We start from the raw sequence: 15,985 nt of genomic DNA, 5'->3' as shown, positions 1-15,985 counted from the left end.
AAAATCTAACACTGATGTTGCTATTACTGAGGGAGCACCTCAAATGGTTGAAAAGCACATAAGTGAATGGGCTGGCGAAGATAAAAAGAAAGCCAATCTTGATAATGTTGCGAAGGACATTCGTTACAAAACCCTCGACAAAAATACCTTCAGCAAAATCAAAATGTGTTCTACTGCTAAAGAGATCTGGGAAAAGCTCATCCAAATCTGTGAAGGAAACGAGCAGACGAAGGAGAATAAACTGTCTGTAGCATTGCAGAAATTCGAGAGTTTCAAAATGAAAGCTGGAGAAACTTTAAATGAGTTTGATGAACGGTTCAACAGCCTGGTTAATGAACTAGCAGCTCTTAGGAAAGAGTATGGCAACAGGGAAATATCAGTCAAAGTAATGATAACTTTTCCCAGGAAATGGGACGTTAAAACAATGGCTATGAGAGTCTCTAAAGATCTAAACAAGTTGGAGCTACATGACTTGTTTGCTGACTTGAAGCCTATGAATTCGCCTATGAATTCGAACTAGAAGTGAGAAGCGGAGAAGAGCCCTCCACAAATCTACCAAACCAAGGCTCTTGCTGCTACTACTAATACTGTTGCTGCTGTTGCTATAGATGTTCCACTAGCATCACCTTCTTCCACTACTAAGAGCACTTCTGAAAAGACTGCTGAAAAGATCAGCAATGATGCTATGTCTCTCTTTGTGAAAAAAATTCTCCAGATTCATGAAGAAGAATAACCGAGCTTACCAAAGCCCTAATCGGAACTTCAAGAAAGATTAACCACCTGGTGACATGGCGTTCTTTAACTGTGGAAAGATTGGTCACTTTATTGCTGACTGTCCAAAGCCCAAGAAGGATGACCAGAAGGAGAAAGAATACAAAAGGAATGACAAAAAATTCAGAAGAGACCGCAAATCGATGATTGCTGCGGAAAGCAAGTCTAAGTGGTCGGATTATAGTTCTGAGTCCTCTGACTCAGAAAGTCATTCTAGCGAAAGTGATGCAGAAGAGATCAAATGTCTCATAGCAGATATTGAACCAACCTCGACATCTGGAGAGGTACTTGACTTTGAATCTGACGAATTTACACGAAATGGTTTGATTAAAGCACTGCATGACATGGTGGAAGATTACTCGAGACTTTCTCAGTCATTCGAGGAAGTTAAGACTGAAAATCAAAACTTAAAGGATCAAGTCAGTAAGTTCGCTTGCTTGTAAGAGAATAGCTGCAATGATTTAAAAGTTGAGATGATTAAGTTAAGAACTGAGAATGACAGGGTTAATGCAGATTACCAGACGATGAAGTCTGAGAATCAAAAGTTATCTAGTCTGGTAAATGCAAGGAACATATCTTCTGTTTCTTTAGAGAAGATGCAAGAGTTGCAGAAGCAATCTGGTGACAGAAGTGGTCTCGGATTCAGCAATAATGAAAGCACTTCTGAAACTAGTACTAAGCCAGACCTGGATAAAGGCAAAGGGAAATTCATTCACTTTGTTAAATCCAGTATGGTATATGAACCTGAAGTACCAACTGTTAGAGTGGAAAAGACTGTAGATCAGACGAACAGAAGGAAGCATTATGGTCTGGATTATGTTGAACATAAGGGAAGAGTTAATCAGAGTTCTGGATCTAGCAGAGGATTCAACTCAGGAGGACAACCCTCTATGAAGGTTAAAAACTACCAATACTATAATTCTAGACCTGTTCAGAAGAGATACATGCTAGACAACAAAAACTGAAGGGAAGAACAACATTATAAGATGCATACTGTTAGAAATAACAGACCTTCTGTTGCACACACCACTTTGGATACCCGAAGTACAAGGTCACCAAGAATTATACAAACGTGGGTTCCTAAAGGACTGATAAGGCTTAGACCCGAATAGATTTGGGTACCAGATACTAAAATTTGTGTTTGCAGGAAAAAAGAGGAAAGTCAAAATCAGCAGCTCCATAGGGTATATGGACAGTGGATGTTTCAAACACATTACTGGACAGAAAAATCTACAATCAGAAGTAATGAGTTGTACTGGACCAAAGATAATGTTGGAACTTTTCAAGTTCGCAATCTTGATTTTGATGTTAACAAAACTTGTTATTGTGTTTCTAACATATTTACTCAAGTGTGAAGTTGCAAACACAACAAGCAAACCGAAACTGAATTCTGCACAAACTGAATTTCTGGCGAGCTTCTGTATTTTGAAGATATCTCTCAGCTGGATGATCCAAACAACAATCCGCCAATTGGACTGATTAGAAAACTCAATTTCGAACAAGTTGTATTTCACGTCAGTTGGGCAAAATCGGATGTTATCATGGCCTAACTGATCGCTGAACCATCGAACTGATCACACGAAAACAGCAATCAGTTGGGTTTGAGCAGCTGCGGTATTTTGGTCATATCTCTCAGCTCAATTATCGAAACGAAGCGATTCAGTATGCGTTGGAAAGACAAGACAAAGATCTACAAATCATTAATAGAAGTCAAAGTCTGAATCGAAGCTTAAGATGCTGCTAAATGGCGATGAAGCTACTGGTTCTGCACAAACTGAAATCAGCTGGGCTGATTTCAGCACACCTGCTGAAACTGAACTGACCTGCTGAAACTGAACTGAACCAGCTGAACTGACCAACTGAACCAGACTAACTGAAAGACCAGTTGAGTTGACCAGAGTTGACTAGTTGACCAGTCGGAAAAATGCCCAGTAAGCTGAATTTGACCGTTGCACTTCCCGAAACAGTACAGAAACTTTCCAACGGTCATATTCTTGTGTCTAACGTATATATCATTGTTGGGGCTTATAAATACAACATCTTGAAGATCAAACAAGAGCTTTTGAAGGAGATTAAAAGCATGGGCACTTAGCACGAAGAAATCAGCTATTTGAGAGCACAAGCCCTTGTGTGAGGATACTGAGATGTACACTGTAATGATAAATTCCTCACACACATTCACTCACACTTATACAAGAGAGTTGAGCTTCAAAGATTAGTTGAGTGAGTCTTGCACAAAGACAATAAACTTGTGTATGTAGTCTTTGCATATGAGACATTAAACAATATGCTGATTGTGAGGTGCTGCCTACAATCTTGAGTGCTAGGAGTTCAGTTTTAGGCAGTGGGTAAGCCCTAGCTGAATGGGTTTGTACAATGAGTTGTATAAATCAAAGTCTTCTAGTGGATCCTTCCCAAGGGGAAGAAGGGGTGACGTAGGAGTGTTTGAAATCTCCGAACATCCATAAACAAATTTGTGTCTATTTCTTTATTGCATTTACTTATCATTTCATAGTTTTAAAGATGCATTGTTGAAGCATTTTATGTGTTCTTCAAATACCAAAATATTGTACACCAAGTGTTTGATAAAATGCTTCAACTGAATATTTTAACTCATTCAACGTGCATATATTTTAAATGGTTTAAAAATTATTTATTCGGTTTCTACGAAGGATTATTTCGAGTATTTTCCGCTTGGTTTGAACACCAAACTCGATTTAATTCATCTGTGTTCAATATTTCAAGAACCGAGCTATTTTAGCTCAACGATTACCCCCATAATCGATCCTATCAGATAACATTTGGGGATAACTCAAAAAGTAAAACCGTGGATAAGGGTAAGATTATCCATGGTAACATTACTATCAATGATGTTCTATTTGTTGAAAATCTTTGTTACAACTTGATTAGCATTAGTCAACTGTGTGATAATGGTTATTCTGTGGTTTTTCAGAAACACACATATACAGTCAAAAATGCTGATGAATCTACTATGTTAACTTGAAAAAGATAAGGCAACACATACAAAGTTTCTTGGAATACATATTCTATTAATGTTCTTATGTGTTTAGTTGCCTCTCTTAGTGGTAAACATTGGCTATGGAAAAAGAGATTGAATCACCTGAACTTCCAGTCAATCAACAATTTCAAGAAGCAGAATATAGTTGACGATTTGCCTGACATTAACTTTGTTAAGAATCATGTTTGTTCTGCATGTCAACTTGGCAAGCAAGTGAGATCTAGCTTCAAAAACAAAGGTAGTAAATCAACTTCATGTTGTTTGGAATTATTGCATGTGGACTTGTTTGGTACAATCTCTATCATGAGCTTAGGGAGAATGAAGTATACACTTGTTGTTATTGATGACTTTTCTAGATTTACTTGGGTGATATTTGTTACTGGAAAATATCAAACCAGTAGCCTCATGATCAAGCTTCTGAAAAGAATTCAAAATGAAAAATCAGTTTCTATCATTAAAATCAGAAGTGATCGGGGTATTGAGTTTACTAACAAGATTCTTGAGTTATATTTGGATGAACATGTCATTCATCATGAATATTCAGCTGCCAGAACGCCTCAACAGAATGGAGTAGCTGAGAAGAGAAACAGAACTCTTAAAGAAACTACTAGAACAATGCTAGCAGATGCAGATATCTCTCAGCACTTCTGGGCAGAGGCAATCAACACAGCATGCTACACACAAAACAGAACCATGATCAACAAAAGGCACAATCAGACTCCATATGAGATATGGAAAGAGAGTAAGCCAAATGTATCTTATTTTCATATATTTTCTTGTAGATGTTTTATGCACAACAATGATAAAAACTATTTGTCTGAATTTGACTCGAAATCATATGCTGGATTATTCCTTGGTTATTCAACAGTAAGCAAAGCTTTCATGATCTTCAATAATAAAACTCTTAATGTTGAAGAATCCATTCATGTTATTTTTGATGAAGATAGCAGTGCCCCTGGAACTTCTAATGTGTCAAATTTAAGTAACATGTTAGACATGATTCATCTGGAACTGGATAGTGAAGATGATGCAGAACCTAGTATTAAAGATGCTCAAAATCCAGAACCAGACATTCCTCTGGTAGAACCAATTGTTCAAACACAAGATTTATCAGAACTAGAAGTGAACATTCCAGAACCTGCTACTGCATTGGCTGAGCCTATTTCGAATACGTCAAACCTGGAATAATTTTCTTTAAACCCTTTCATTTGGAGGAAATCCCATCCTTCATCTTTGGTTATTGGTAATCTAGCATCCTCGTTGAGAACCAGAAGGCAAATGATCAATGAATATATGCATGCTGCCTTTATCTCTCAGGATGAACTAAAGAAAATTGAAGAAGCTCTTCTATATTCTAGTTGGATTAAAGCTATGCAAAAAGAGCTAAATCAATTTAAAAGAAATGAAGTTTGGTTTCTTTTACCCAGACCATCACATCAAGCTGTTATTGGAACTCGGTGTGTATTTAGAAACAAGCTAAATGAAGAAGGCGCTGTGGTCAGAAATAAAGCAAGACTGGTTGCTCAAGGTTTCAGACAAGAAGAAGGAATAGACAATGATGAAACCTATGCACCAGTAGGAACGCTTGAAGCGATTAGAATATGTTTAGCCTTTGCTGCTTTCAAAAACATCAAAGTTTATCAGATGGACGTGAAAAGCGCATTCCTAAATGGCCTACTACAAGAAGAGGTCTATGTTGAACAATCTCCAAGTTTTATAGACCATTTCTTACCTATATGGTTTAAAGCAGGCACCTAGAACATGGTATGAGACTCTATCACAATTTCTTGTCAATCATGCTTTTACAATCGGCACAGTAGATAAGACTCTATTTACCCTAGTTAAGAATAAGCACATTCTGTTAGTACAGATTTATGTTGATGACATTATTTTTGGGTCAACTAACCAAAAATTATGTGCAAAGTTTGCTAAGTTAATGCATGATCAGTTTGAAATGAGCATGATGGGAGAATTAACATTATTCCTAGGACTACAGATCAAGCAACTTGATACTGAAATTTTCATAAATCAAGCTAAGTATACCAAGGAGCTACTGAAAAAGTTTGGCATGGAAGCATGCTCTACTGGTTCCACTCCAATGAGCTCATCCACTAAACTTGATAAGGATGATAGTGGAATTTCAGTAGAGGTAACTCAGTATCATGGTCCGTCCTATTGGTTCTCTTTTATATGTTTGATGTTTGCATTTGTGCAAGATTTCAATCTAACCCTAAGCAGTCACATTATATTAATGCTAAACGTATTCTGAAGTACTTAAAGGGAACTCGAAATGTCGACTTATGGTATCTTAATGATTCATCTTTTAATCTTATTGGATATTCATATACTGATTATGCAGGTTGTAAACTATACAATAAAAGCACAAATGGTTTTTGTCAATTTCTTGGTGATAGGCTGATCTCCTGGTTTAGTAAAAAGCAGACTTTCATAGCTATGTCTACCGCATAAGCAGAATACCTCGCTGCTGGAAGCTGCTGTTCTCAAATATTGTGGATGCAACAACATCTTAAAGACTATGTAGTTCATGCTTCTGAATCACCCATATTCTGTGACAATACCAGTGCTATAGCAATCACAAAAAATAAAGTACTTCATTCCAGAACAAAGCACATAGATATCAGACACCATTTCATTAGAGATCATGTGCAGAAGAAGGACATTCGTCTGGAATACGTTTCTACTGATCAACAAGCAGCAGACATCTTTACAAAGCCATTGCCTGAGAATAAGTTTTCTTATTTTCGAAATGTTCTTGGTTTAACTGACTTAAATTGAATATATTGTTGCTATCAGATTGTTAATTGCTGTCAGTTATCTGTTACTCATTTAAATATCAGTCAGTTCATAAGAAAAGGAGACAATTTGTGATAACTACTGATATTTTATCAAGAATGAAATCGACGTCTTACAACTTTATTCAAACTTATTCCTACAGCATATTGCCACATTCTAAACCAGTTGTTCAAATCATGACTCCTAATATTCTGAAGGTTTTCAGAATTGTTAAATAGGTCAAGCCACTCCCACTCTCTTGACATCAGCATGTGGTTCAGCACATCATCCTTGACCAGCTCGGATATATGATCTACTCGAGCAAGCCTCTTGAACCGTCTTGCAAGTGACCTCTGTCCAGCAGAAGCAGGAAATTCTCCAGTGTTGATCTCTTGGAGGTCATGAGCAGTAGTCCAAATGGACATAACCTCATCAAAAATGAAGTCTTCTGCACCACTTTTTAATTCTTCCAGAAGTTTAGGTGTCCAGAAGGGAAGAGGAACATGAGTGCTGCTTTCACAATTTATTGGAATACTATTGTCATTATAAGCAGTAGTCATCTCTATTTATAGACAAGACTTGAGGAAGACGATGAGTCATCAATCATTAAATTCTCTCAGACTAAATTTTTCTCACTCTTTCTTCTGTTTATTTCTTGTTACTTGTTTATTCGCTTATTTGCATTAAGTAAAAGCAGTAGATAAACAGAAATATGACAAAATGGAACATTTTATTCATAAAACCAAATGCATTACATTGTTTCCATCTATTACAATTTTTTGATTTCAGCAGTTTGGAGTACTGCAAAGTACTTCAGCAGGAACCTAATTAAGCTTTGCTGGAATCCCCTCTCTTTGCATGATCGTGGTTGTTGAATGGGATGGGATATTCTGCAACTTAATCCTAATAAGAACAAATAATCTAACTTATTGTTCATATTACAGACCAAAGAATTTCTTCCGAGACTTCATAACTTGAAAAAGGATGTCTTCAGACATCATATTACAAGAAGCAGGAAATGGTCCTTGGAACTCGTCTGCTGAATCAGTCTCTGGAGAAGACTCCGAGAGCATACTTGCATCATCCATTTGTGTTTTGTTATTATTTGAGTACTTATTTTAACTTGTAAAATTGCAGGTACTTATATAGAGTCTTGGAGAAACTAAAGAGAAGCCCTACCAGTCACATCTTTCACGAATATCAAGATTCATCTATCACTCTCTCAGATATCGTATCTTGTAAATTTATTAGTTGCATTAATTGAGGGGGAATATTAATTTATTTTGTCTTTTCCTTTTCCGTGCTTTATCATAAGGAGAAGACGATTTGTCTTTTCGATAAAACAACATGTCTACTGGTTTTTATCAAGATGCTGAAAATATTTCAGCACTTCATAACTTCCAGTAGATATTATCATAAGACGACAATCTTTTCTGATTTTTTAGTAACTGCTTTAGACAGCCCACCTTTTATTTTTACTTTTCAAAAATTTGGCATATCTGACACTCTCTGCTCAATTTTTCAAATTCAACTGTAAACATATTGACACGTGTCCTTATGTTTCACTGACGGCTGTACATGTTTGAATATTAATCGCCTCTTTCATCTCATTTCACTTTTACGCTTTCAAATCTTTTTCATACTAACTACTGTTTTCTCTCATATTCTCATTCTACTGCAAAATCTACTTCAAACTTATTTCTACTTGCAGAAAAATGGCCGGAGCATACACAATCAATGCCTATCAAGTTAACTTTGCTTCAGTGTTAACTATCAAGGATAAAAATCTAGTCAACATGTTCAAAGCCATCGAGAAATCTGGACTTAGACGGTTTCTGGAAGCACCGACAGTTATATATAAAACTACTCTTCTGGAATTCTATGCAAAAGCTAAGATTGACGAAGGGAAAACTGTCTATTCCCAAGGAGATGTATCTATCACAATTGATGATGCTCTTCTGGGATCGACCTTCTTCCTCCCATGCTTAGGGATTTCAGATTTTTCTGATACATCTAAGGAGGAGATTTCAGCTGCCCTTGTTACGTACTTGGCTTATGGAGAGGAACTCTCTCCTTCTTGCTTCAAGAAGAAACTCAAGATAGAGTACTGAGTGCTTGCTGATATTGTCGCTAAAGCACTGTTGGTCAAAGCCGGTACTTTAGACAAGTTGACCAAGGAGAAAGTCGAAGTGATGCTGGCCATCACCTCTGAATTCAAAGTAGATTGGAGTACTTTCCTAATTCGAATAATGAAGGATATGATGTTAAGGAAGAGTTCTGGCTTTGCTGTTCATATCAGCAAGATGCTGAAAGATGCTGGCTTTCCTCTTACTACTGATCAGGACATCTCTTATGTCACAATGGCTGATGCTGGAAATGTGCTTGCACTAAGGCCAAAGCCAAATGTGCCCGAGTTCATTGCTTTGAAGAAAGAAGTGGGAGATGCTCAAACTGAGGCTCAAGGACCTCAGAAGAAGATAAAGAGAAAGTGAGTGGTTATCTCCACTGATTCTGACAAAACAGTATCTGAGGAGTCTGATGCTCCTACCAAGGCATCTCTACCAGCAACTCCTAGCAAGAAGAAAGCTCGCACTGTTTTTCGCATCAAGAAAACATTAGCAATCACTGATTTAGACAATGTCCCCTTGAGACAAGTGTTTCCAGAAGCCACTTCTTCTTTTCCAGAATCAGTCCCTGCCTCCAGATCAGCAGCTACTTCTACTGCAACCACTTCATCTATTGCTCCGATCTTGATACCGATTTCTGGAGTTGTCATTTGGGAATCCACCACTGGTCTTCTGCATTTAGACCAGTGATGCTTGTATCATCTTCTGATAAAGGCAAAGGAAAACTTGCTGTAGAATCACAATCTCATGGCACCAAAACATCTGTTTTCACTGGTGTTGATCTTCATATAGAGGAAATTGAGAAAACTGCCAATGAAGGCATAAAGTTCTTCGACGAATGGCATAAGATTCGGGTTTTTCATCCTCTCTCATATTTCCAGACAAAAGGTACCTTTGGAAGAATGATGAAGTACGAGGAGAAAGTTTTTGAAATTGCCAAAACTGATAATGTGATCGAATCCATGAGTAGGCGAAGCTTTATTCTTGAGCAACTGAAGTAACTGAAGCTGGAATCTGTCTTAAAGACTCTTCAGTCTAATTTCAACTCTATAATTCCTATTGCTGCTCAAGATCAGCATGCCATTCGCACTCTGATTGATCTATTGAGAATAATGAATGAGCAACTTCTTGCTCAAGAACATGTCTTTGGAGAACCTGCACAAATGTTCAGTAGGTTTCGTTCCAATCTTGACTCAGACTAAGCCAGTTGAGGAACGCACTACAGCTTCACCAGTAGCTAAGGTCTCCAGTACTTCTGCATCACCTAAGCGGCCTACTCAATCTTTGTCTCTTATTTTTGTTCGAGAATTAGCTTCGATGGATGAAGTCATTGAATCCATTGTTCTTAATTCCTCCGCTACAACAGAAGCTGTTCAGGCTGAAGATGTGGTCCAACCAGCAGTCCAACCAACAGTTGAACTAGCAGACTTACCCATGGCAGAATCTGATGCTACTCAATCTCAATCATTGCCAAATCTAGAGATTTTCTCTGCTGAACATCAAGTGGCAATGTAAGCTATTTTAAATGATCCATCTATATCCATTCCAGCCACCAAACAACTGGAAGCCTTGGAAGCTGCAGAACCACAAGGAAGTGCAGCGCCTGAACCATCTACTGCTGCTGAAAGAACCTCTTCTGGACAGCCCGTTGCTATTTCTACTGCTCCTACAGAACTTGTCCCTTATACTGCATTGATTGTCCATCCTGTTGACTCCCCGACTCATATTGCTCTTGTTTCTCATCTTGCTGAAATCCAGCAACGTATGTTGGCCAGAAGCCCATCCCCAAAAGAAGAGCACTTCAATCTTGAGTTTGAGATTGATAAACTGAGGCGAACTATCGATAGAATTTCCGAAATCGTCAAGAAGTTATCTTTTGATCATGCTGGTGAGGTCAGTGCAATAGAGTCTTTCCACAAACGCATAATGAATTATGTCCTTAACACGGCAGAATCATTGTCAAAACTTGAAATTGAATCTGATCTCTTCTGGAAAAATGTCTTGGCAAGTCATGCAGACCTCGTGCTCTGTCAAACTGATGTTCTTCGTACTATCTCTGCTCATGAATCGTCTCTTCAATCCATCTCAACTCAAATTGTGGCTACTGACTCGAAAATCGAAACTATCAACAACAAGATTTAGTCCCAATCTCAATCAATTTAAGCTCTAAATGAACAAGTTTCGAATCAAACGCCAATATTGGAGATACTGCATACTGGCCTTATTACTTTTACTGAACGAGTGGATTTCTTACTTACTCGAGTTCAGATGTTTGATGCCAAAAAGGGGGAAACAGAAGTCAGAGCAGAAGCTGACGGAAGAATGACAGCAGGAGGACATCACGCAGAATCATCTTTAAGAAACCAAGATCCTCAGTATGAGGATACCTTGTTCCGAGATATTGGAACAGATGATTAAAACTCCTTAACGCTTTTTGAACTCTGATTTACTGATTATTTTCTTATCAATTGCTTTTTAAGGCTATCTTCTTTTATAATCATCTTTACTATCTTCTAGGTTTTCATCATCGCAAAGGGTGAAATTGATAGACTTAATTTAATTGTGGTGATAATAATTGATAAGCACGAATTATATAGCGTTTTAAGGGCTTTATTTTGTCGTATTCGTGCTTATCTGGCGTTTTTATTCCGAGTTTCATGCTTAATTTTTTTTTTTTTTTGGCTATTTGCAGGTTTGACCAAAAGATGATAAAAGCCAAAGAAAAGAAAGAAAAGTCAAGCTTCGCCATGCCATGTCAGAAACAACCTGAAAAATAGGAAGGAGCATAAAAGAAAACATCCGGACCCCTACACAAACCCCGTGTAAGGGTCCGTGTCTTAGAAGCACAAGGATGAATTTTACCGTGCGTAGCCGGACCTGTAGATGGACCCCTGGACGGGGTCCGTGTCCAGTGTTTCCCAGATAGAATTTGACAGAGAGTGCACGGACCCATACACGGATGTCTACACGGGGTCCGTGCCCAGCATCATCTGAGAATGAAAATCAACGTACCTACACGGACCCTACGACAGAGGCATACACGGGGTCCGTGTACTTGATATTAGATCCAATATTTTGTGAAGATTCTGTGGAGGTTTGAAGTGATTTAAAAGACAAAATAAAAGATTGAGGGGAGACTTGTTTTTGAGGACTTTTCCGGAGACGGAGAAAAAGGATAACTTTCATACTTTGGAGACGGCGACGGCTTGAGAGAAACGAGAGAAAACTGCGCACCTCACACGCAAGATCCGCGCACCATCACTGAGATTTTCTCCTCTCTTTTTTTCTTATTTCTGTTCATGAATTCGAATATTAGACTTTCTTCTAGTTTTGAATTTATGGAGTATTTTTTCTTGTGATCAGGACCACGATAGGGACAAACTTTTGATCTTGTTCATTCACTGGATTATTTGATTTACGAATTAATTTATGTTATTGATTAATATTTGCGTAATTTTCGTGCTTTTAATTTGGTCAATTATTTGCATGTTTGTTGTTTGATCTTTGACTCGAAAGAGAATAGATTGAATTTAGCTTCAAAAATATTAATCAACACATTGTTAAATCGACTAGAAATAGTATTCGGTTTCAATGTGCGATTTTAGGCGACAGCTGTGATTCCATCGTTGAATAATGCGTTTTTTTTATTAAATTCAATTAGAAATAATTGGACTGTTAAATGAAAATAAGATTATAAATTCTAGAATTAGATTTATAGTTAATTCAGGGAATTTCATCGTGGCATCGAACAATCGGTGGTTAATTAATTCCAATGCTTGACAATAATCAAAGTTTGGACCGTTGTGTGTTCCCAGTCATTTTTTTGAATTTGAAAATTTCCGAAGTTTAAATATGTTCTGCAATTTCGATCTTAGTTATTAATTTAGCATATTTTAATTTAATTTAACTAGTTTAAATTATCATCAAATCACTTATTATTATTTGCCTAGATTAAATCAAATAATTTAAATCTTAGTATTTAAATAATAGTCTCTGTGGGATCGATACTTGGACTGTTCGTCCATTTATTATAACTTGATCTAGTCTGCTTGCTAGAATTTTTCCCAACCGAAATCGTCGGTCAATAGTCAAAACTAGTAGATCGAGTGAATGAAAACCAGAAGATAGTTTAAATTAGTAGTTAGTATGAAACCAGTAGCTCCCCTAACGCTTTTACAAAATCAGTACTCTTCGAGTACTTATCCGCTTAGATAAACAGAAGCAGAACTTGACTTTTACTGAATCAGAACCAATCAATCTTATATTAAATGTTACGTTACTTTACCAAGTACGAGTATTAAATGCTTCATTAATGCTGAACATATTCATTTAATACGCCTGACCTATTTTGGTATAAAACAAGACTGATTGTTTTGAAGCCTTTTTGCAGGAACTCCTTTAGGCAATAAAGCTGATTTTATTAGAAGTCCAAGAAGCCGTTTTTATTTATATACGTTGGATTCAAGACTTCTATAAATACACGAGATCAACGACGTTTATAGGTTACCAAAAAACTACGATCTTATTCTCTAAGATATGAACGTCGATTTGAGTACTCAGAACTTCTTATCATCTTCGAGCTCAATATACAGAAGAGCAGCACACGCTTCATATTAGTTATCTGATCTTTTGAGATCATATTGTGCTGACTATTTCTCACTCTCTGTACAATCATTATCTCGTTATTACTTAATTGAGAAGAGTTTATAAACTAGAAAAGAGTCTTTTCCAGAACCTTGTTGTATCGGTTTTATTATGTTGAGAAACTAAGAGTTTCAGTAGGTAAATGATAAGTATTACTAAAGTGGGTGTGTACAAGTGTTGTACTGTAAAAACAAAAGTCTTTTAGTGGTACCTTCTGGAAACAGAAGAAGGAGAGACGTAGAAAATTCCATCTTCGAACTTCTATAAACAACTATTGTCTACTTCTTACCGTTTTATCATTATACACTCTTAAACCATCAGATCGTTTCCACACTACATTGTGGTCTGCTGGTTATACACTCGAACAAGATTTGCTATAATATCTAACCGGATTCTAGCGCCTCTTTGCAAAAACGACCGTCAAAGGAAAAGAGTTTATTCACTCCTCTCTAAACTCTATATCGATCTCCAACAGTTCGATAAATATTCTATTTGTATTTTAACTCATTGAACTCGAGCGTGTTCGAATTTTTTTCGAGCCGAACTCGAATCAAAATTATTTTTGTCTGATAGTTGGTTAGCTGCTCGCGGGTTTTAATATTTTATTAATATAATATTATTATTTATTAAATATATATACATTTTGAGTCTTTCTAATGTTTCGAGTTTTCGAACCTTAATTCTTTAACCATAATACTCGAGAAATTATTCGAATAGCTTGCTAATAAGTTCGTACATATTGAGTTGAATACGAACTCGAACTTCATTTAGCTGAATTCAAACAAAGAAATTTAAATTTTTCGAACTTCGAATCAATATCGAACTCAAATATACTTAATTTCAGTCGAATTTAAACATTAAAATTTTCATAATATTCAAATCAATTCAGTTCGTTTACATCCCTAATACTTCGAAATGGAAGATGCTATTAGAATTCTGAACATCATAAAATTAGACATTGATAATATTTATTTGTTCGATAAAAATACATGCGAAAACTCCCTATCGGAAGATACGAATTACACTTTATTTTTTTATAATAAATAATATTTTAAGAAAAATATTTTAATATTTTAGGAAGCTGAAGATAAATTTTTGTTTGAGTTTAGGGATTTATATTCAATTTACGCTCGAACCAAACCAATCTAAACAATTAATTAATTATAACATCATGTAACAATATTTAAAACAAATTTCGTAAAAGATCCAATAATCTCCACACGATTACTACTATGTTAAATTGACATATATATTCCTCTCTCGGTGTTCCAGACGGGACCTTGACCCCTCACATCATATGTATATATTAATTAGCATAAGTCCAATAGGGATCATAGTAACGATAACTGGATGGTGCTCATGCAAAGGGCCAAACAGGAGCTTGACCCCTCACATCATGTGCATTAGCATAATTCCAATAATTGTAACGATAATCGAATGGTGCTCCTGGAAAGGGCCAAACAGGAGGTGGCGGCGTCTCGACGGCTTCCGGCGGTGTCTGGGCGGCTGCCTCATCTTTCTCGGCATCGCCTACGCTTACTATGTCCGCATACGCCACCTTCTTTCTTATCAACTTCGTCAGAACCACCACGTCGATCCCATCTCCCACAAGCTCCACTTGGTTCTTCCCCGGCCCCGTTATGGCCGCAGATTCCACGCCTAGTTTATTTTACGTACTAGTATACATATCAAATGACAACAATCATGTAAAATAATTAAGTTAATTACTGTATAATCGTGGCTTACCTGATAAACCGACAGCAATTTTCAAGGCCTTGGAGCGAGATTTGAAGTCAGACATACACACTTCAATCACAATCCTTTGCTGCAAACAATAAAAAAAAAAATTAGTAAAAATATAATTCGAATTAAATAATAAATAGACATCATTATTTAATTAATAGACATATATCAATCTATACCTTCATTCTCCTGATATGGTAGATATATGGAGTGGACTAGAAATGCACTAATCAGCCAAAGAGTGAAATGAAATAGTACGAGAGGAGAGAAGAATATTCTCAACTCAAAATTGTTTGCCGTATTAGAGAAAGAAGCATAGACGATATTTATAGAACAGAATAAATAAATAAATAAATAAATAAAACTTTAGATAGGAATTATTAATTAATTTGAACGCGTAAAAGACGCTTTTTTTTGAAAGTTTGAAGCATTACGTCATCCATATGACGCGCAGCAGGACACAGGAGGATCGTTCCAAGTAGATATTAAATTGATTTAATCAAGGTCAATGGTATTAAGTATTAACTATTTTATACTATTTTCATCGCATAATTCTTATTTTTCAGATATGACAGAAAATAAGCGTGTTTGTCACAATGATAATAATTCCCTATTTTATCCTCCATTTTACCTCATTTTTTGAATTTTATCTCTGGTTTTTTTTTTGGAGTGTCACGAGTCAGTTCCTCGTTTTAACGTAATTTTTATCAATTTAGTCTATTGTAAAATATTCGGTAAAAAAAGCATGTGTCATTAGTATCGGATTAAGCTTATGAACAAAACCTTGCAAATAATCGATTAACGGGTCAGCTGTCAAAAGCAAATATAAATATCAATCGTGGATTTTCTGAATTGTAATTGTGCTCTACAGTTTTATTAATAAATGTGA

General features: G+C 36.4%; 1 protein-coding gene across 1 annotated transcript; it reads right to left on the bottom strand.

Annotated features, from left to right (window-relative positions):
* Positions 1–14,489: 14,489 nt before the first annotated feature.
* Positions 14,490–15,429, bottom strand: LOC140829780 (heavy metal-associated isoprenylated plant protein 16-like). Its single transcript, XM_073193069.1, has 3 exons — positions 15,276–15,429; positions 15,100–15,178; positions 14,490–15,012 (listed from the first exon to the last, which is right to left on the bottom strand). The coding sequence occupies exons 1-3, from the start codon at positions 15,279–15,281 to the stop codon at positions 14,711–14,713; spliced, it is 387 nt and encodes a 128-aa protein (XP_073049170.1). The 5' UTR covers positions 15,282–15,429; the 3' UTR covers positions 14,490–14,710.
* Between the last annotated feature and the right edge of the window lie 556 nt (positions 15,430–15,985).

This window comes from Primulina eburnea, chromosome 4 (assembly GCF_022965805.1).
Source record: "Primulina eburnea isolate SZY01 chromosome 4, ASM2296580v1, whole genome shotgun sequence".
Lineage (NCBI taxonomy): Eukaryota > Viridiplantae > Streptophyta > Magnoliopsida > Lamiales > Gesneriaceae > Primulina > Primulina eburnea.
Note: the sequence above shows the minus strand (reverse complement) of the source record. Positions and strands in the feature narration are given on the sequence as shown.